The 23,003-nt window shown below is 42.1% G+C and overlaps 1 protein-coding gene and 1 pseudogene across 1 annotated transcript; both read right to left on the bottom strand.

The window, feature by feature from the left end:
- Window positions 1–5,827: 5,827 nt before the first annotated feature.
- LOC125283255 (olfactory receptor 13C7-like) lies at window positions 5,828–6,722 on the bottom strand (annotated as a pseudogene).
- Window positions 6,723–8,525: 1,803 nt separating this feature from the next.
- Window positions 8,526–12,365, bottom strand: LOC125283265 (olfactory receptor 2S2-like). The gene has a single exon (XM_048223437.1). It carries the CDS (start codon window positions 9,483–9,485, stop codon window positions 8,526–8,528), a length of 960 nt encoding a protein of 319 aa, XP_048079394.1. The 5' UTR covers window positions 9,486–12,365.
- Window positions 12,366–23,003: the final 10,638 nt, after the last annotated feature.

Genomic DNA, 23,003 nt, shown 5'->3' on the forward strand with positions numbered 1-23,003 from the left:
AGTCCGGCATCTAAAATGCTCTGATTTAACCTATTTGGGTGACTACATTTTTGCCCTGTTGCCTGTGACCATCTCGGGTGTTTGATTTGGTCCTGTTGGTAAAAACTTTCATTGGAGACTGTAATCTCTTCAAGATTTTTAGGGATCATCCTAACCTGAGATAAATGGTCACTAGTTGTAATGAGGTGGAAAGTAATCAGCAGGTAAGCAGAGCTCTGAAAGCCTCCATTTGTCAGTGGGCTGTTCTAGAGTCTTTGGTTACCTCCAAAAGCATGGACTGAGTTGAAGGTTGATTTTCTGTGCTCCCGAGATCTTTAGAGGAGGGAGTCTCCGTGTTTGCCTCAGGGCTTGGGCCTTCCTTCCCAACTAAGAGGATGGGGCTGCTCTAGGGATGGGAAAGTGGGTGGAGGTGGGCTCATCCCAACCTGTTGGCAAGAAGGAGAAAGGCTTGGAATGAGGGCACTTGGAGGGTAGTTAAATGTCCCAAGGCTTACATTCAGGGCTTTTCCTTCTTCAAAAGAAAATATCTTATTATTTCTCCTGTTACTATATGATCATTGTAAATATATGATACTGATAGAGGTCTCTTGTAGTTCTTATGTATTTTCCACAGGTATTGTAACGTTTTTGGGACTGCTCTGAATTATATACAAGCACTCTAGGATACTTTGTTACTATGTCTCATAGTTTTGGCATTTGAGTAAACTTTTTTTCTAGTTAAACAACCTTTTGTGAATAGTTTTCTTTTTTTCCTTCTTTTCAATATTTATGTTCTTTATTTTCCTCATCTCATCTAATTAGCTAGACTGCAACATGATGTAGACGTTGGAAGCTGGTGACCTAATCCAAGTTGTAGGCATGCTGTTTGCTGATGTTCTGATACTTTCTGTCATGTCAAGAGTAGTTTCCTCTATTGAAGTGTGCTACTTTAAAAAAGTCAGAAATCAATGTGAAATTTTATCAAGTGACTTGTGAACATCTGTTGATGGATCACTTTTCTTCCTGAATCTATTAATAAAATAGTTGCAATAGATCTCCTAATCTTTCCTAATGTTAGAAATTTTGAAGCTCCTTAAGAAACTGGGTTTAAATGATACTTTGTATCATTTAATATATGATGATTTAAATCTACTGAGGTTCAGTAAATGACTTTTTCATTTGATCAACTTAATTTGCTCATTCATCATCCTCTTATTCTTTCAAAAGTCTTCATGCTAATACTTGTCTGCTGGTATTTTCTCTTAAAATTTCCACAAGCATCTATTTTTAAAAAGATTTTTATCCATCCTAGAGTGAGAGAGAGAGGGAGAGAGAGAGAGATAACAAGCAGGGGAGGGGGAGGGGAAGAGGGAAAAATAGGCTCCAAGGTGAGCTTTTGAGCAGGGAGCCCAACGCTTGGCTCCATCCTAGGACCATGGGATCGTGACCTGAGCTGAAGGCAGCTGTTAACTGACTGAGCCGCCCAGACACCCCTCAACAAGCATATTAATACTTTTGTTATTTCAGTATCAATGCATTACACTCATGTATTATACTCATAAGATTCCCCTTCCCACCACATCCTTCATAAGACGAGACCATAAATGGGATGTAACTATACTTCTTTTTCTAAATTTTTCAGCTTAATAAAGTCATCTAGAATTATAACTGGAGTTATGCCATTGCCTTGTTGTCACTGTTTACCTCATTGCATTTCCTAATAATTCCTTCATATATTTGTCTTTGCACATTTGGTATCAAGCGTTCATTAGACTTCATCGGTCTTTGGACATTTGACCATTCTCCACTGTGTGTTACATACCATATCTGTCCCAGTCCTTCCATTATTTATTTTTAACTATTTGTTGGGAAAATTTTATAAATAAAATTTCTTTCTGCAAAAGAGATTACAGGGGTATGTGCTGTCTGTGTTTCCACGTGCCAACAATGTCTTTTCAACTGTCATATTTATGCAATGGTGAGGATGTGCAGAATTTGGAACTCACAGCCCCTTTCCCTCAGAACTCTGTCAATCTTTTTTCACTGTCATCTACATTTAGGGCAGCAGAGCAGCAGGCCAATGGCAGTCAGATTCTTGTTCCTATGTTACGTTAGTCACCATACAGTACTTCATTAGTTTTTGATGTAGTGTTCCATGATTCATTGTTTGCATAGTGCTCCATGCTATACCTGCCCTCCTTAATACCCGTCACAGGGCTAACCCATCCCCCCCTCCTCCTCCCCTCTGAAACCCTCAGTTTGTTTCCCAGAGTTCACAGTCTCTCATGGTTCATCTCCCCCTCTGATTTCCTCCCCTTCATTTTTCCCTTCCTTCTTCTAATGTCCTCCATGCTATTCCTTATGTTCCACCATAATAAGTGAAACCATATGATAATTGTCTTTCTCTGCTTGACTTATTTCACTTAGCATAATCACCTCCAGTTCCATCCATATCAATGCAAATGGTGGGTATTCTTCCTTCCAATGGCTGAGTAATATTCCATTGTATATAAGGACATATCTTCTTTATCCATTCATCCATTGAAGGTCATCTCGTCTCCCTCCACAGTTTGGCTATTGTGGACATTGCTGCTAGGAACACTGGGGTGCATGTGCCCGTTCTTTTCACCACATCTGTATCTTTGGGGTAAATATGCAGTAGCGCAATTTCTGGGTTGTAGAGTAGCTCTATTTTTAACTTTTTGAGGAACTTCTATACTGTTTTCCAAAGTGGCTGTACCACCTTGCATTCCCACCAACAGTGTAACAGGGTTCCCCTTTCTCTACATTCTCTCCAATATTTGTTGTTTCCTGCCTTGTTATTTTTTGCCATTCCAACTGGTATAAGGTGGTATCTCAATGTGGTTTTGATTTGAATTTCCCTGATGGCTAATGATGTTGAACATTTTTTCATGTGTCTGTTAGCCATCAGTATGTCTTCTTTGGAGAAGTATCTATTCATGTCTTCTGCCCATGTTTTGACTTGATTATTTGCTTTTTGGGTTTTGAGTTTGAGAAATTCTTTGTACATCTTGGATACCAGTCCTTTATTTAGTAGTGTCATTTGCAAATATCATCTCCCACTCCATGGGTTGCCTCTTTGTTTTGTTGACTGTTTCCTTTGCTATGCAAAAGCTTTTTATCTTGATGAGGTCCCAAAAGTTCATTTTCACTTTTATTTCCCTTGCCTTTGGGGACGTGCCTTGAAGAAGTTGCTGTGGCCAATGTCAAAGAGGTTACTGCCTATGTCCTCCTCTAGGATTTTGATGGATTCCTGTCTCACATTGAGGTCTTTCATCCACTTAGAATTTATCTTTGTGTATGGTGTTAAGAGAATGGCCGAGTTTCATTCTTCTGTATATAGCTGTTGAATTTTTCCAGCACCGTATATTGAAGAGACTGTTTTTTTTTTTTCCATTGGATATTTCTTCCCTGCTTTGTCGAAGATTAGTTGACCATAGAGTTGAGGGTCCATATCTGGGCTCTCTTTTCTGTTGCATTGATCTATGTGTCTGTTTTTGTGCGAGTACCATGCTGTCTTGGTGATCACAGCTTTGTAATATAGCTTGAAATCAGGCAACAAAACAACAAAAAGAAATAAAAGGTATTCATATTGGCCAAGAAGAATTCAAACTCTCTTCGCAGATGACATGATACTTTATGTGGAAAACCCGAAAGACTCCACCCCCAAATTACTGGAACTCATACAGCAATTCAGTAACGTGGCAGGATACAAAATCAGTGCACAGAAATCAGTTGCCATTCGTATGTCTTCTACACTTACTAACAATGTAACTGTAGAAAGAGAAATTAGGGAATCAATTCCATTTACCATAGCACCAAAAACCATAAGATACCTTGGAATAAACCTAACCAAAGAGGGAAAGGATCTATACTCTAGAAACTACAGAACACTTATGAAAGAAATTAAAGAAGACAGAAAAAGATGGAAAAACATTCCATGCTCATGGATTGGAAGACTACATTGTTAAAATGTCTTGCTGCCCAGAGCAATCTATACTTTCAACGCCATCCCAATCAAAATACCAATGGCATTTTTCAAAGAGCTGAAACAAACAATCCCAAAATTTGTATGGAGCCAGAAAAGATCCCGAATCTCCAAGGAAATGTTAAAAAAGAAACACAAAGCTGGGGGCATCACGTTTCAAACTATATTACAAAGCTGGGAAATACACTTTTATGCTGTGGAAAAGTCTATAGAATTATTTTGGCATATATGAAAATCAAACTTATCCTTGGATCAACTGTACATAGGTATGTCTTTTGCTACAATTCTGATCTGGTGATTGATGAACCTTTTATGAATAAATATGCAGAATTTCTGTTCAGTGAAATGTTTTTCTCCTCCTTTATTGTTTGTCTTTCATCTGTTCTGTTTTCTCCTCCTGAATTACATAATGTATTCCCCTGGTCTACTTTTTATGTCTCTCACCTGTTCTCAAATAACCAAATTATCTCTCTCTCTCTCTCTCTCTCTCTCTCTCTTTTTCCCTGTAAGCCTGGGAGAGAAACTTAAGTTCTTTTCAATTTAAAAATTCATTTTTATGCATTGTTTTATCTACTTTTAAATACTTTCTACTGGATTTTATTTGATCAACAATGTCAATTTTTTCCCATAAGACAAATTTTTATCTCCCAGTCACCTTTTCTCCTAGCTTGTCTTTGATAGACTGCTTTTGCTTTATTGGTTCAATAACCTCCTGAATTCCACAGACCATACCACTGAGGCTTCTCTTTACTGTCTCACCATCTTCCTGCAATGAGTCTTTTTCAGGAGAGGCTGTTTGTTTTCATGGTTAGTTTATTTATTTCCTCCCTGTTGAGTTAGAAGTTCATTTCAGCTCTCAGAGGCTTTCTATGCCACTAATTCTTTTAACTGGATGTCTAGATTGCTAACAATTGGGAGCTGGCTTGGAATTCCTCACCAGTCATGGGGTGATTCTTAGATGTCTGCTGGTGAACATCACCTCCTTCTCCCTCTGACTGCCATGTAAGGTTGGGTATTCTTAGGTAGAAAAGCAACTGACAGTCACCACTTGGCTGCATGCTTGGTCAAGCCAGGTCAGGAAGTTAAGAGAATTCATTTGATTCTCTTAAATACATCTCAGCTTCCACATCACTCTGATGACCTATGGGAAGCCTCAGCTATCCAGGGACAGAAGCCAGGGGTGAATAACATCTTCAAAAACGGGAAAGAAAAAAGGCCTGAGTGTTTGACCCTTACATCAGTTTTGCCACAACCTACTCACTCTCCTCTCTGCTCCAAAGGTGTGAATGATTTTCTGGTGGGGACCATGATTGAGGACAGGAAAAGAGGTTAATTATGGAGACATAGGTAGAGAACAATTCAAAAAACAGTTTTAGGGATTAATATGAAAATAAAGAGAAAGAAACAATGAGGATAAAGATAAAAATATTACTATTGTTTAATATGGAATAGGACATGTTGAAAGGTAACATGAATGAAGGACCCATCCAAATATGTTCAAAGATAGAGGTCAAGGAGCGATTGAATTACAGATCTATAGACTAGCGCTTTTTGTAAGTTAAAAATAAAACTTGAAGTGTTATTTTTCCTGGACATCAATTAGTTCAGTATGCATCCCAAAGATAGACTACTCTAAGGCTTGACCAGTGGTATATACTTTTGCAGAAGTGCTTCTAGAACAGGGCAGAGATGTCCCATTAAATGCTTCCTATTCACATAAAGCCTTCCATGTGATCAGATTTGCCATGCATCTTTGATGAAATTGGCCCTTTATCTTATCCTCTGAGACCCTCAGGTGAGAGAAACTAGGGAATAGAGATCTCTCAGGACCCCGCACCATCACTGGATGAAGTGGTTGCGAAGTACCAGGTTTCTCACAGCAACCTTCACGTCCTTGTTCCTGAGGCTGTAGATGATGGGGTTGAGCATGGGGGTGACCACCCCATAGAAGAGGGAGGTGAGCTTGTCTGAAACATCCTGCTTGTCTGCCCCCAGTGGGTCTCTGGATTTGTGCTTTCCATACACAAAGAGCATCGTTCTGTAGAAGATGACCACGAATGTGAGGTAGGCGGAGCAGGTGGAGAAGGCCTTTTTCTCCACTCAGCTGAGGGGACCCTCAGGATGGTAGCAATGATAAACACATAGGAGATGAAAGTGTAGTGAGCTGGAATGCCCAGGAAGATCACATTGGCCACGACCATACTGATCACATTGATGGAGGTGTCAGCCCAGGCAACTTCAGGACAGCCCGGATCTCACAGGTAAAGTGATTGATGACGTTGTCCTCACAGGAGGGTAATCATATCACTAAAGATGTTTGCACCATGGCAGTCATGCTTCCAGCTGCCCAGGAGCTGACAGCCATTGGCACATAGGCAGCTGTGCTCATGACCACTGGGTACCTGAGACGGTTACAGATGGCCAGATAGCGATCAAATGCCATCATTTGATCTACAGATGGCCTAGAAGCACACACTCTGTGGCTCCCATGGCAAATAAGAGAAACATCTGTACAGCACAGGCAGAGGAGGGTATGGTTTTCACGGAGATTAGGAAGCTGTTGAAAATGAGGGTGACTGAGCAGGTTGTGTAGCAGTTCTCCAGGAAGGAGGGATTCCCAGGGAAGAAGTACATGAACTTGTGCTGGTGGAAGTAGACACACAGTCACCAGGATGAGGACCCCGCTGCCCAGCAGGAGCACTAGATAGATCATGAGGATAAGCACAAAGACCATTTGGCATAGGAGGAAGCACTGGGGTTGTTTGTAATGCAGGTGACTTAAGAGACCAGAATAGCTTCATATTCCAGAAGGAAAGAGATTGGATACATCTCATGAAGAGGCACTAAACCCAATAGGAGTGAAGGTAGAAGCTACTGGGGGGTATAGTTAAGCATAATTCGAAGAAGAATTTGCAAGAGCTGAACAAAACTGAAATCTGGAATTACTGAATTCTTTGTCACTGGGGATGTCCAAGAAAATGCTGGTTGAATCGGGTCAGGGACATTGGAGAGGAACTGCATGCATCCTGTACATAGGGTTGAACAAGAAAACCCCCCAAAGCCTCTTCTAAAAATGATATTGCATGGCTCCACTAAGTGTCTAAAGTTTGTTTAAATGGCCACTAGATGTCATTTGTGTATTTGCAATAGCGAGATTGTTCCCCTACTGGGGCAAGTAGAAATCAGGAACAGAACTAATTAAGGATGTGAAATTTTATTAAAAAATATGCATCCTTAGGCAATTCATTCTTAATAATATATGAAAATGTAAATACCACCTGTAGCACAACCTTCCAACTTCCAATATCTATTCTCAAAATTGTACTCGCTTTCTAAATTCTCTTTTTAAATAAGTCAGCCAATAATCAAAGCATTTCATAATTTGCCCTAAAAATGCTCCTACTCATCTGCTAACATCTCTGAGTCTCTCATTTACCTTTTGTGTCTATTGTTCTATATAGGGACCATGTCTTGTTCTGTTCCACACGGCACACAGCACTGTGCAGCATTCATGATACCACCACTACTAGTATCGAATCGTTCCATTGTGCTCCTATTTTTACAGTACTTATCTATAATAACTAATTGGTGTAAAATCAAGTGACTAGGTGTAAAATATGAAGAAATAGACTGGGAAAGGTTAAGCAGCCCACCCAAGGTCACAGGGAAGGAAATGCTTCCCAATTTTTGTCCTGCTGAGCTACGGAGTCTCAGGAAGTGCTCCCGAGTTTCCATGTCTTGGACAGTCACAGGGTACAGTAGCATATGAAACACTTCGAGAAGTCCTGGACCAAAGAAACATGTCAAATGTTAGCCCCCAAAGTCTTCAAATATATTTAGCCTCTGTCTGTCTATTTCTCTATCACCTTTGTTTTTTCAGAATGTGAGTTACTATCTCACCAAATACTAGCTTTTCTAGTGGGAATTCCTAGAAGTGATGAGTATCAAATTCAAGCTCTATGCGCCTTTTGCAGTTAACTTACAAGCATGTTTCATAATGAGAAGTGCATTGAGAAAAAATAGCCTCAGTTTAGTGTATTGGAATAGATTGTTCCCGACTAAAAGCTCTCTATGTGGAGAACTTGTCTTTGTCTCTTCTTAGTACTTTGGGCAAACTGAATCTAATAAAAAAGTCCAAAATGAACATTTCCACTTCCTCCTTGTTCCTGTGACTCTCCTGGGGAATCCAAGAGGGATGGCCACGGTGCTGGGAGCGCCCTCTCTCCTCCGGGTACTGACTGTGTAGCTTAGACATAGCACAGGCCATTCAGCGTGCTGTCATGGTTCTTCTCTCCTCAGGTCTAGCATGTGCTCAGAATGTCTTGTGTATTCAATTAGAGATTTATTGTCCGGGATCTGTCAAAACATTCAGATCTATAGCCAAAACTCAGAAGATACACCCTGAAAACTTATACACTCCCTGAAAATGGACTGAAGGGCAAGAGAGCATTCTGGATAACTTGACTTGTCTTTTGAACGGCAGCTATAATGATCAAAAGTCTTTTTCCCATACGGTGATCCACAGAGGATCCCTCCATCAGTGGGTGAAACATTTGTGAGGCACCAGGTTCCTCACAGCAGCCTTCACATCCTTGTTCCTGAGGCTGTAGATGATGGGGTTGAGCATGGGGGTCACCAACCCATAGAAGAGGGGGATGAGCTTGTCTGAAAGGTCTTCTTTGTCTGTCCCCAGGGCATCCTTAGACTTGGGCTTCCCATACATGAAAAATAAGGTCCCATAGAATATGACCACCACAGTAAAGTGGGCAGAGCAGGTGGAGAAGGCCTTCTTCCTCCCGTCAGCTGAGGGGATCCTCAGGATGGTAGCAATGATGAACACATAAGAGACAGAGATGAACAGAACTGGGACCCCTAGGAAGATCACATTGGTCACCCCCATGCTGATGACATTGATGGAGATGTCAGTACAGGCCAACTTCAAGACAGCCAGGAGCTCACAGGCAAGGTGGTTGACGACATTGTTCCCACAGAAAGGCAGCTGAATTGTCAAGGATGTGTGTACCACAGAAGCAGTCCCACCAATAGCCCAGGAGCTGACAGCCATGGTCACATAGGCAGCCTTGCTCATGACCACAGGGTACCTCAGGGGGTTACAGATGGCCACATAGCGATCAAACGCCATCATGCCCAGAAGCACACACTCTGTGGCTCCCATGGCAAAGGAGAGAAACATCTGTATGGCACAGGCTGAGAAGGAGATGGTTTTCCTGGGAGTGAGGAAGCCATCCAGGACTAGAGGGACTGAGGATGTTGTGTAGCAGATGTCCAGGAAGGAGAGGTTCCCCAGGAAGAAGTACATGGGCGTGTGCAGGCGGGAGTCAAGAATGGTCACCAGGATGAGGACCCCATTTCCCAGCAGGATCACCAGGTACATCAGGAGGATGAGCACAAAGAATATTTTCTCCAGCCTCGGGTAGGCTGAGAGTCCCAGGAGAATGAACCCTGCCACAGGGGAGGACCAATTGGCTTTTTCCATGTGCTATCGCTTCTGTCATCAGCAAAGTACAAAGTCAGGACAGGAGGCTTTCTTGAGAAGAGTCTCAGCCATCTGGTATACCGTCACTCCGAGCTACATACTAGGAGAGCATATGTGTATAAGAGAGAAGTGACTGAAAGAGTCAGTAGGTAGGAGTGTGCTTAGCTGTTTGATGAGAGAAGGTCAGGGCTGCAACAGAGCTTACAAATATTAGGTCCAGAGAGAGGAAGTGACCTGTCCAAGTCTTCTGAGCAATGTGGTGAGAGAGCCCAGGAGAGGTAATCTCTAGTGAAGGAGGGCTTTTCCTCTGCTTTATGATGAGCATGGGAAAATGCTGTAAATTATTTCTTTTTGGTGTAAATGCATAGAAATTTCATCACTCTGGGCTTTCTTAGATTCTCAGAGAGGAGAATCCCCAAGCTGATCCTTGAAACTACCAACGTTTCAAGGCTCTTTAGACTTTGAGTACATTTGGAAGGTACCTGTTTAAAAGTGTTAATCCACATGCAGGCAGAATAGCCTAGGTAAACGTTCAACGTATGAGGGACACGTCCTTAGTCTGCCCACCCTCAGCAGCACAGACCTGACTGCTGTCAGAATTGGGATCTGCCTGTTTTCGTACATATTAAACGCAATGTGTGAGGGAGGTTCCCCCTTGGGGAGGAACTTTATGAAGTCCACAGAAGGAGTAATTGGAGTGAGTGGACCCACACTGTGGATGACAGACACGCAGCTTACTGACCAGTTAACTCAGTTCTTAATAACCAGGCTGAGTCTAGTTATCGGACATCAGGATACATGGCATTAACATCTAATCCCAGTTCTTTAGAATATGGTGAAATCTTACCCAGGGATGAATAAGGACTGTTTTTTCTTTGTCCTCTTATGTTTATTCTTTATTTTGTGGAATATTCTGGCTCTCTGCCTCCATTGTTGTGTTCCACACAAGCAGCAAGATTATGGGAACACGTGCATACCCTTCTGGAGAGGATTTCCAGTCTCTCAGCTACAGTTGCCCAGACTCTATATTCAGAATTCTTATTTGTTACACATCTGTAGCTCTTTCTTCATTGCAGTGGTGTGTGTACATGCATGTATGTGTGTGGGAGCATGTGTGTGTGTGTGTAGGAGTGCGTGGAGGGTAGAGGATGAATGGTTGGTATTAAGGAGCATCTATTCTGTGCCATTTTCTTTGAAACACCCCACGGAGAAAATATCATCATTCAAGTTTTATAGATAAAAGTAACCAAAGCTCAGTGGAGCCAAAGATTTGGTTCTTAAGATTGAAGGACAGAGCTGGGGTTGATCACAGGCCCCAAATCTGAGTTCTTTCCACCCAATGGCTGCCTCACTTTCCTGCACAGATGTTTAGGAGAGTCTGTCTCCAGTACCAGCTCTGCGTTTCTCTGATCTGTCTCATCGTGCAGCGCGCTCTTGCTTCCGTCATGTTCAGAGTTTATGTCAGGTACCTTGTCAGGCAGAGTAACTCCTGCTCTAAATTGAACCCAGACTCTGGCAGCCTTGGCACCAGTGAGCTTGGGGCTGGAGAATTCTTTGTTGTGCGGGGCTGCCCTGTGCATCAAAGAATGTTTAGCACCATCCCTGCCTCTGCCCACCTGCTGCCAGTAGCACCTGCTTCTTGAGTTGTAACCACCAAAAATTCTCGAGACATTGCCAAATGTTTCTGGGAGGAGAAGGGGGTACAGGTTATGCCCTGCAGAGAAGCATTGATCTAAGCCAGGAGAGGTCTCTTCCTAATGCCACCATGGGTTTCATTGTATTTTCTGTGTGAGCCTATGACCCTTCCCTTATCCCTGAATTCAGCTCATGAGGGTGTTCCCATCTGCTCAGTGCAGGTCCACTCTGGTTGCCCCACCATGAAATTCTGCCCCAACTTATCTCCCATTCCTCCCAGTGGCTCTCCCAGCCCCTCCCTTGTCCCAGAAAAGGCAAAGTAAGCATTGCAGTCAGTGCCACAAGCAGGATTCAATAGTGACAAAGATATGCTGTGATTGGAGATGCCAAGGAGAGTGGCTTCTGTTAGAGAAGCCATCCTGTCCACTCCCGTGAGACAGAGCTGTGCACACAGAAGCTTCTTCCCCTGAACAATGAGCTGTTGGCATGAGTGATGCCTAGGATTTGCCCCACGTGAGAGCTGCAGCCTTGGAAGTCCTTAGTGCCCCGCCATGTAAAAGTTGCTGAATGAGAGCTGGTTCAATGGGTATGAACCGAATGGCTTGAAGATCTTTCTCACTGAGCCCAGAGCTGTGGGACCTGCCCCTGCCCATGACGTGGGTATTCTGTGTAGCCTGAGCAAGTCCCCAGGCCTCAGTTACCCCGTGTGCATCATGAAAAGGCTGAACAGGTGCTTCCCAGGGCATCCCAGCTCTGTGGTGTTCTGCCCAGCACTGTCCTCACCAGGCAGGGAGCAGTCTTGGGTGAAGGAGACAGCCCCCTCCTCTCTGTGTGTGTGTGTGTGTGTGTGTGTGTGTGTGTGTGTGTGTGTAGGGGAGATCTGAATGGTTGGTTTCCCATCAAGATATGGTGAGTAGAAAATAGTGCTGTGTCAGGTCTTGGAGGAGACTCGGGATGGAAGAAAACAAGGAGCTCTGGCACCTACAGTCCCAGGTGGACAGGAGTCAGTCTGTGAGAGCTGGGAAAGAAGGGAAATTTTTAGGGGCACCTGGGTGGCTCAGTCATTAAGCGTCCTCCTTCGGCTGAGGGCGTGATCAAGGTGTTCTGGGATCGAGCCCCACATCAGGGTCCTCCGCTGAGAGCCTGCTTCTTCCTCTCCCACTCCCCCTGCTTGTGTTCCCTCTCTGGCTGGCTGTCTCTCTCTCTGTCAAATAAATACATAAAATCTTTAAAGAAAAAAAGAAAAGAAAAGAAGAGGAAGGGAACACGATGCAGTCCAGAGCCCCATACATGGTCATACAGCCTCTCTGGAGAGCAGTGCGCATAGAAAAACGTAAACGCAAAAATCAAAATAACTCGGTAATTCCACCTTTGGGGAAAAAATTCTAAAGGAACAATGAGAGTGGAGGGCCAGAGTCTCTCACTAAAAGTATTCATCACAGCCGTATTTGAACGAACACAGGAGACAAAATAACTGTCTACCATTAAATGCCTAATGGTGCATTTCATACTATGGAATGTTAGACATTGAAGTTATATTTATAGTTTTTACAGAACTGCCTCTTACACTTCAATAATATAAAAGAGAGAATACAAAATTATACACACTGTTGTGATCTCAATTAGGTAAACAATATATCTGGATAAGAGTGACTGAAAAGAAGTTTTAGCAAAATCAACAGAGGAAGGGATTCCTCTTTGTACCTCTTCAACATCATTAAACTTCTTTTTTAAAAAACTTTTATTTATTTTGAGAGAGAGAGAGCAGTTGTGGGAGCAGTACTGGGGGAGTGGAGGGGCAGATGGATTTCAAGCAGACTCGTCACTGACCTCAGAGCCTGAAGCGGGCTCCGTCTCACAACCATGAGATCATGACCAAGCTGATATAAAGAGCAGTAAGCTTAACCAACGGAACCCCCAGATGCCCCAATATTATCAAATTTTCTAATAAAATGGGCAGAAATTTCTTTGTATTCCGGGAGAAACATGTCAGTACCATAACCGCCCTCACTCACATTTTCTTTCCAAAGCTTCCATTCCTGCCCTGCCATCACCTCCAGCTGTGGGTTGGAGCAGAAGATAGCCTTTAGGTCACAAGGTCAGAGTAGCCTTATGTTGCATCTGAGTGCCTAAGTCACTCACCTCATCGGCTCATCGTGTGGCCATTTTTATCATCTTGCATCGTCACAGGAGAATTCGGGAGTCCAGCACAATAAGACACCTTGAGGGAGAGACCACATTCACCTAACTTTATATGCTATATTGTACCTCTCACTGCATCAGATTTATAAATGAAACTTTATCATAGGTACATGTGTATGGGAAGAAACAGGATACAAAGAGTCCAGTACTATCTGTGGTTTCAGGCAACCACTGGGGTCTTGGCGAGTATCCCCTGTGAATAAGGAGTAGAAAGAAAGTGAGGAAAACAGAGAGAACTAGTCACAGACTGGGAATCACAAACAGAGATGGGACCCAGCTTGTCTGTCTGCTCACCCTCTGACCCTGAGGAAGGCTCAATCTCTGGGAAATTTCATCAGGATGGGGGTGGAAATCGGCTGCCTTCCTCCCAGGGCTCTGGGCTCCTCCCAGGGAAGACAGAACAGCAATGTCAGGGCAGGGACTTGGTCACTGGTGAGCTCCGTAGAGCAGGAGGGACTGCCTGGGCTTAGCCTCAGCTGTTCCTCCTGCTCCAGCACCAGCTGCTCACAGTCGGTTGCAGCTGGAAGGTGTTTGGAGCAGAGGCAGGGTGAGGAGGAAAGTCCATCTTTGGAAATGCTCTGCAGAAGTCATGGCCACCACCCCTGTCCCCACCACAGCGCAGCCCTTCCCAACTGCATCCTGCTTGCGGCCTCTTCTCTGAGTCTCCTGATCCCAGACACATTTCTCAGCTCCTCACTGTGCCCTGGGCCAGACCCTGGATGCCAGACAAGGACCCCAGACACTCCCCTGCTGGACTTCCTTTACCTCTGAGACCCTCTTTCTCCTTCTTCCCCAAAAGTTGCCTCCCTGTGGCAACGTTAGATTCCGGGGCGGGGGGGTTCTCTCACATCCTTCCTCCTAGACGTGCAGGTTGAGTGGGTGCCTCAGCCACAGAGTCTTCATGGAGAGGACCTGTCACCCTGGTCTGAGGCCCAGAAATCCCAAGGGTACATTTTCCCCAGCAGTGAGAGGAGTCCTCTAGCAGCAGCTGTGAACTCCTACAGGGACCCTGATAGTCCCAGAAGCAATTTAAAGTTTGGAATGTCAAGTGTGCACAGGGTACGGGCCCTAGGCATACCTGTGGCCTCCAGGGATCATCTCCCTGTCCCAATTAGAGGTAACGAGTGGGACACGGTCAAGTGGAGATGGAGAAGAGTGTATAGCAGATGGCGGCTTCCTCCTGAGCTTTCCCCGGGCTCCCAGTGAAGCCAGTGCTCAATTCAGGGCCAGAGTATGTTGTCCGCTCGCTGAGTCCTAGACATCCAGAATGGGGAGGCAGGACGAATGTCTAACAACAGCAACAGCAGAACTGGCTCCATTCAGTGAGGCGCTCCCATGTGCCAGTCACTGTGCCAAACACTTCACAAACATTCATTTAAACATTTCTCCACTTCCTCGCGAGCACAGGTTATTTCTTGTCATTTTGGTTCTTGGCTTTCTGACTGTGTGAAGTGGTATCTCACTGTGGGTCTGATCTGCATTTCCCTGATGCCAGTGATGTTGAGCATCCTCTCATGGGTCTGTAGCCATCTGCAGGTCATCTTTGGAGAAACGTCTATTCATGTCCTCTGCCCGTTTTTCATCAAATCATTAGTTTTCTTGGTGTTGAGTTGTGCATTCTTTATATATTTTGGATAGTATCCCGTTATATTGTTTGCAAATATCTTCTCCCATTCTGTAGGTTGCCTTTTCGTTTAGCCATGGTTTCCTTCACTGTGCAAAAGTTTTTTAGTTGGCTGAAGTCCAAGATTTTTTGTTGTCTTTGTTTTGTTTGTCTGAGGAAATAAAATCTGAGAAATGTTGTTGAGGCAGATGTGTAAGAGATTGTTGCCTATGTTTTCTTTTAGGAGTTTTACGGTCAGGTCTTACCTTTATGTCTTTAATCTACTTTTATTTCAGATTTTTTTATGCTATAAGAAAGTAGTCCAGTTTATTCTTTTGCACGTAGCTCTCCAGTTTTCACAACACCATTTATTTTCTTTTATTTGTTTAAATGATTTTCTTTATTTATTTAACAGAGAGATGGAGGCAGAGAGCAGAACTGGGGGGAATGGTAGAGTGAGAAGGAGAAGTAGGCTCTGTGCTGATCAGGGTACCCGATGCAGGTCTCCATCCCAGGTCCCTGGGATTGTGACCTGAGCTCAAGGCAGATGCTAAGCCATCCAGGTGCCTGTCAACACCATTTATTGAAGAGTCTGTCTTTCCTGTTGTGTATTCTTGTCTCCTTTGTTGTAGATTAATTGATGAAATGAGCATTAGCTCATTTCTGGGCACTCTATTCTGTTCCATTGACCTTATGTGTCTATTTTTGTTCCATATTGTTTTGATTAGTGCAGCTTTGTAGTATAGCTTGAAATGTGGTATTATCTCCCTAGTTTCTTATTCCAGGGAACAGACATTAAAAGGTTAAACAATTTACCAAGGACCACATCTTTTGTGAATGGCAGAGCTGGATTTCCGCCTCAATACATCTGATTCTGTTTGTCATCATTGATTACATCCTCTTCTTCATCCTTATCATCATGATTATCATCCCATTAGGAGGTATTACTTGTACCTGAATAAAAATTTAAAAGGTATAAACAAATATAGAATAAAAATTAAGCCTAGCATTTCACTTAGTGAAGTACCCTCAAGTCAGCAAATGTTAGCAATGTCTTTATGCTTTTTATTTTTTTCAGAGACATTCTATGGATATTGTTCAGTGAGAAAATCAAGATATTAAGACAGTGACAAATTTTGCACAACAATGCCCTGTTTTAATATCTTGATTTTCTCACTGAACAACATATTTTATGTATATTTTTCTGGAAAAAAATGTGTAACACTGCCTCTTTCCCTTTTTTTTTTAAGATTTTATTTATTTATTTGACAGAGATAGAGACAGACAGCGAGAGAGGGAACACAAGCAGGGGCAGTGGGAGAGGAAGAAGTAGGCTTCCAATGGAGGAGCTGGATGTGGGGCTCGATCCCAGAACACCGGGATCAGGCCCTGAGCTAAAGGCAGATGTTTAACTAAGGACTGAGCCACCCAGGCAACCCCTTCCCTTCCCTTCCCTTCCCTTCCCTTCCCTTCCCTTCCCTTCCCTTCCCTTCCCTTCCCTTCCCTTCCCTTCCCTTTTCTTTCTTTCTTTCTTTCTTTCTTTCTTTCTTTCTTTCTTTCTTTCTTTCTTTCTTTCTTTCTTTCTTTCTTTCTTTCAGAGCGGGAGAGAGAGAGAGACCATGAGTGGTGGGATGGGCATGGGACAGCAGAAGCAGACTCCCTGATGAGCAGGGAGCCCAATACAGGGCTCCATCCCAGGACCCTGAGGTCATGACTTGAGCCCAAGGCATATGCTTTACAGACTGAGCCACACAAATACCGTCTCGTTCTTTTAAATGGCTGCATATATTTCATTGTAAGGATGTGCTATCATTTCATTCGCCAGTCTAATATTGATGGACATTTAAATGTTCCCAACTTTTCCAATCTTATGCTTTACAGTCAATGCCACAACAGATTTCCTTGCGAATTCATAATTTAGCTCCTGGTAAAAATATACCTGTTTAGGTACCTTTGTAATTTTCATAGGTATTGCCAAATTTACACATTCCTATCATTAGCATATGTATATGTCTGTTTCCACACTCTGCTAACATACTATTTTAGTCTCTTAAAACTCTTTTTGGTCTTTTTCAGTCTGAAAGATGAGAAGTGCTATCACGTAGTATTTAATACTCTAGGAATTTAAAATAATATAAAATGTGGAAAACTAGCATAGATAGGTAACTGCATATGAAAGTACATTAAACTCTAATTTAAAGAATAATAAACTAATAATCTATTAATTTAAGGAGTAGGACACTGCCAGTACCTTGGAAGCTCACTGGGCATTCCTTCCTGGTCTTATCTCTACCTCTCCTCCCAGAGATAACCACGTTCCTGATTTTAGTTTCTAGTTTTAATCGTTTCCTTGTTTTTCTTGAATTTTATGACCTATGTATACATCGTTAAATAGTATAGTTTAGGCTTTCCTCTCTCTAAACTCAATATAAATTGAACTCTTAGAGGTATTCTTTTTGACTTGTTTCCTTGGTCACTATTATGTTTGTAAGATTCATTCATGTTTATGAGTATAGCTAAATGCATTCATTTGTATTGCTAAATTCCATTATATGAATATAGCACAGCTTGTTTATACATTCAGCTTTGATGAATAATTGGGTTGCTTCCTAGTTGAGAGACTCTGTAAGTATTTTATACATTTCTCCTTGGTACACATATTTCCAACTGTCCTGCTTGCATTTGTGACCCACCCTTTCTCCAGTGATCTGTAACACATCAAATCTGTTATATATCAAATCTCCAAACATGAATGGGTCCATATCTGAGGTCTGTATTATTTAAAAAAATTTTTTTTAAAGATTTATTTATTTATTTGACAGAGACAGAGACAGCCAGCGAGAGAGGGAACACAAGCAGGGGGAGTGGGAGAGGAAGAAGCAGGCACATAGCGGAGGATCCTGATGTGGGGCTCGATCCCATAACGCCGGGATCACGCCCTGAGCCGAAGGCAGACGCTTAACCGCTGTGCCACACAGGCGCCCCCCAAATTTTTTATTTTATTTAAATTTGATTGATAACATAGAGTGTATTATTAGTTTCAGAGGTAGAGTTCAGGGATTCATCGTTACATATAATACCCAGTGCTCATTACATCAGGTGCTCTCCTTAATGCCAGCCACCCAGTTACACCATTCCCCCACCCACCTCCCTTCCCACAACCTTCAGTTTGCTTCCTGCAGTTAATAGTATCTTATGGTTTGTCTCCCTTTCTGTTTTTGTCTAATTTTGTTTTTCCCTCCCTTCCCCTATGATCCTCTGTTTTGTGTCTTATAATCCACATATGAGTGAAATCATAGGATAATTGTCTTTCTCTGATTGACTTATTTTGCTTAGCATAATACCCTCTAGTTCTATCCACATCATTGCAAATGGTAAGATTTCTTTTTTCTTGAAGGCTAAGTAATATTCCCTTGTATATATATATACTACTTCTTCTTTTCTAGTCATCTGTTGAGGGATGTCTGGGCACTTTCCATAGTTTGGCTATTGTGGACATTGCTGCTAAAAATATTGGGGTGCAGGTTTGTATCCTTTGGGTAAATCCCTGGAGGTGCAATTGTGGGGCATAGGGTTGCTCTATTCTGAACTTTTTGAGGAAGCTTCAAACTGTTTTCCAGAGTGGCTGTACTAGGTTGCATTCCCAACAGCAGCGTAAGGGGGTTCCTTTCCTCTCATCCTCACCAATGTCTGTCATTTCCCGACTTGTTAATTTTAGCCATTCTGACCAGTGTGAAGTGGTATCTCATTGTGCGTTTGATCTGTATTTCCCTGATGCCAAGTGATATTGAGCAGTTTTTCGTGTGTCTGTTGGCCATTTGTATGTCTTCTTTGGAGAAATGTCTGTTCATGTCTTCTGCCCATTTCTTGACTGGATTATTTGTTCTCTGGGTGTTGACTTTGATAAGTTCTTTATAGATCTTGGATACTAGCCCTTTATCTGATACAACATTTGCAAATACCTTCTCCAATTCTGTAGGTTGTCTTTTGGGTTTTGACTGTTTGCTTTGCTATGCAAAAGCTTTTTGTCTTGATGAAGTCTCAATACTTCATTTTGGCTTTTGTTTCCCTTGCCTTTGAAGACGTGTCTAGCAAGAAGTTGCTTGGACGAGGTTGAAGAGGTTTCTGCCTGTGTTCTTCTCTAGGATTTTGATGTGTTCTTGTCTCACATTTAGGTCTTTCATCCATTTTGAGTTTATTTTTGTGTATGGTGTAAGAAAATGGTCCAGTTTCATTTTTCTACATGTGGCTGTCCTATTTTCCCAGCATCATTTGTTGAAGAAACCGTCTTTTTTTCCATTGGATATTCTTTCCTGCTTTGTTGAAGATTAGTTGACCATAGAATTGAGGGTCCATTTCTGGGTTCTCTATTCTGTTCCACTGATCCATGTGTCCGTTTCTGTGCCAGTACCGTACTGTCTTGAGGGTTAAAGCATTATTATATAGCTTGAGGTCCAGAACTGTGATGCCACCAGCTTTGGTTTTCTTTTTCAACATCCCTCTGGCTATTCAGGGTCTTTCCATAGAAATTTTAGGATTATTTGTTCCAGCTCTGTGGAAAGTGTTGATGGTATTTTCATAGGGATTGCATTGAATGTGTAGATCGCTCTGGGTAGCATAGACATTTTAACAATATTTGTTCTTCCCATACACGAGCATGGAATGTTTTTCCATTTCTATGTGCCTTTCTCAATTTCTTTCATAAGTGTTCTATAGTTTTCAGAGTACGGATCCTTTGCCTGTTTGGTTAGTTTATTTCTATGTATCTTAAGGTTTTTGGTGCAGTTGTAAATGGGATCGATTCCTTAATTTCTCTTTCTTCTGTCTCTTTGTTTCTGTACAGAAAAGCAACTGATCTCTGTGCATTGATTTTATACCCTCCACTTTGCTGAATTCCTGTATGAGATCTAGCAATTTTTGGGTAGAGTCTTTTGGGTTGTCCACGTAGAGTATCACGTCATTTGCGAAGAGTGAGAGTTTGACTTCTTCTTTGGTTATTCGGAAGCCTTTTCTTTCTTTTTGTTGCCTGATTGCTGAGGCTAGGCCTTCTAATACTGTGTTGAACAACAGTGGTGAGGGTGGACAGTGCTGTCATGTTCCTGACCTTAGGGGGAAAGCTTTCAGTTTTTCCCCATTGGGAATGATATTCACTGTGGGCTTTTTGTGTATGACTTTCATGATATTGAGGTATGTTCCTTCTATCCCTACACTGTGGAGAGTTTTAATCAAGAAAGGATGCTATATTTTGTCAAATGCTTTTTCTGCATCAGTTGAGAGGATCATATGTTGTTGTCCTTTCTCTTCTTAATGCGATGTATGGGATCTCTAATCTTTTCCATTGGTTTATTTGCCTGTTGCCGTGTTGATGTTATGCTGCCCGAATCAATGTTGCTTTATAGTATAGTTTGGTATCTTGTAGAGTAAGTCCTTTTTATCCCCACCCAATACACCGTCACAGGTGTTATGGCTGTTTTTAGTCCTTTGTTCTTCTCTATTTATTATGGAGCTAACTTCTTAAATTGTAGAATAATTATTTTGGGTATTTAAAAATTGGCATTACATTGAATATGTAGATCAACTTGAGGAGAACTTTTATGTCCATAGTGAATTTTCTGGCCCATGAATAGGAAATACCCCTCTGTTTTACCATTATTCAAAACATGTTCTTATTAAAAATTTCATGGATAAACGTCTTGGAGATCTTTTGCTAGATTGACCTCTGTGTGATGATATTTATATTTACATTTTAATATGAATATATCAAAATTTTATATTTAAATAGGTAAACATGCATGTTTATATTTAAATGTAGAAATATTTAAACATTTAACTGTTTTTAAACATAAATATTTCTATTTCTTGATATGCTTTAAAATATTTCATAACCTGTTGCTGGAATATAGAAATGCAGTAGATTTTTTTGTCCATGCATTTAGTGTTGAGGAACACTCTATTAAATATAATATATCTCTAAGCTTTTTTAGATTTTTTATGTAGTAGGCAATAATAACACCAGTGAAAATGACAACTTTCGTCTTCCTTCAAAATTGATGGTCTCGTCTCTTTTCTGGCCCTACTGCACCGGCAGGACCTCCAGTTCAATGCTGAGCGTTCTTTGTTTTGTTTTGTTTTGTTTTATCTGAATGGGTGTTGTCTTTTAAAAAGTTTTGCCTGCTTCTCTTGATGTAATCATGTGATTTTTCTTATTTAACCTGTTTATGTGGTGATTGCAGTGACTGATCTTTAGCTATTGAACCAGCCTGTCATTCCTGAGTGAAGGAGAGCCTCCTTGCTGCTGGAGAGCAGGAGTTTCAGCTCCCCACTAGGGTTCTGCTGATTCCCTGCTGACTGGCAAGGGCAGGGGTACATTTTTACTACTGCCATGTCCTCTGCTGACATCATGGGAAGAGTGGCCTCACTGCCACTGGCATAGTCCTGACTCTGCTTTAGACCTTCTCTGATACCACCCAATTGGGAAGGAGCGGGGGCACCTCATTACACAAAGTAGAGGGTGAAAGTGCAGGTTTCCCACCTGGTCTCCACTGACACCTGGAGTGGAGATTTGTTACCGTGCAGTGGAGATAAAAGTCCCACCTCCCTGCTCAGCCTCCTCTGATGCCACATTCGATTTAGGACTTTTGCATCAGTGTTCATGGGCAGTGTAGACCTGAAGAGAGTTTATTGCTTTTCTTTTATTTGAAAAAGAGCCTGGCATTTGACCAAGACTGGTTTGCAGTTTCTTGTATGTCAACTGAGAATGATCTACCATGTAAGAGAAATTGCAGGTGGAGAATGTAGTGGTCAGCAAGAGAGGGAGAGCAGATAATGATGCTTCTACTTTGGGCTTTGTCATTGTCAGGATTCCCTAGGCTGCTAGATAGAGAACTTATTCTAAACAGGTTAATCCCACAATGAAGTGTAATGTTCATACAACTGAGAAGTTGAAGGGGGAATTCAGTCCCGGGCCCATCTGCTCTGCATCCCCTCCCCCACTCCCACATTCCTTCCTGGCATCAGTTGACTGGGTTTCCAGGGAAGTTACCTGTTGGAAGAAGCAGGCAGCTTCTGTTTCACACCTGGTCCTTTCCCACAGTCCAGCATCTAAAATGTTCTGCTTTAACCTATTTGGGTGACTACATTCTTGACCTGTTTTCTATGATCATCTGGGATGTTTGATTTGGTCATGTCAGTAAAAACTTTCATTGGAGACTGTAATATCTTAAAGACTTTAGGGATCATCCTAACCTGAGATAAATGGTCACTAGTTGTAATGAGGTGGAAAGTAATAGGCACATAAGCAGAGCTCTGAAAGCCTCCATTTGTCAGTGGGCTGTTCTAGACTCTTTAGTTACTTTCAAAAGCATGGAGTGAGTTGAAGGCTGGTTTTCTTTGCTTCCAAGATCTTTAGATCAGGGAGGCTACATGTTTGCCTCCAAGCCCTGAGCTTGGACCTTCCCTCCCAGCTAAGAGGCTGGGCCTTCTCTAAGGATGGGAAAGTGGGTGGAGCTGGGTTCATCCCAACCTATTGGCAAGAGGGAGAAAGGCTTTGAAAGAGGGCACTTGGAAGGTAGTTAAATGTCCTGAGGCTTGCATTCAGGGCTTTTCCTTCTTCTAAAGGAAAATATCTTATTTTTCTTGGTACTATATGATCATTGTAAATATATGATATCGATATAGGTCTCTCATAGTTCTTATATATTTTCCACAGGTATTGTAAAGTTTTTGTGACTGCTGAATTATATACAAGCACTCCAGGGTACTTTGTTACTATGTCTCATAGTTTTGGCATTTGAGTTAAATTTTTTTCTAGTTAAACAACCTTATGTGAATAGTTTTCTTTTTTTTCCTTCATTTTAATATTTATGTTCTTTATTTTCCTCATCTCATCTAATTAGCTAGACTGCAACATGATGTAGGCATTGGAAGCTGGTGACCTAATCCATGTTGTAGGCATGCTGCTTGCTGTTGTTTTGATACTTTCTTTCATGTCAAGTATGATTTCTTCTATTCAGGTCTGCTACTTTAAAAAGCCCAAAATCAATGTTAAATTTTATCAAGTGACTTCTCATCATTTGTTA

This window comes from Ursus arctos, unplaced genomic scaffold (assembly GCF_023065955.2).
Source record: "Ursus arctos isolate Adak ecotype North America unplaced genomic scaffold, UrsArc2.0 scaffold_18, whole genome shotgun sequence".
Taxonomy (NCBI): domain Eukaryota; kingdom Metazoa; phylum Chordata; class Mammalia; order Carnivora; family Ursidae; genus Ursus; species Ursus arctos.

Bases quoted from the DNA above. Each gene is read 5' to 3' on its own strand.
- LOC125283265 (XM_048223437.1), bottom strand. From the start codon at position 9,485: ATGGAAAAAGCCAATTGGTCCTCCCCTGTGGCAGGGTTCATTCTCCTG.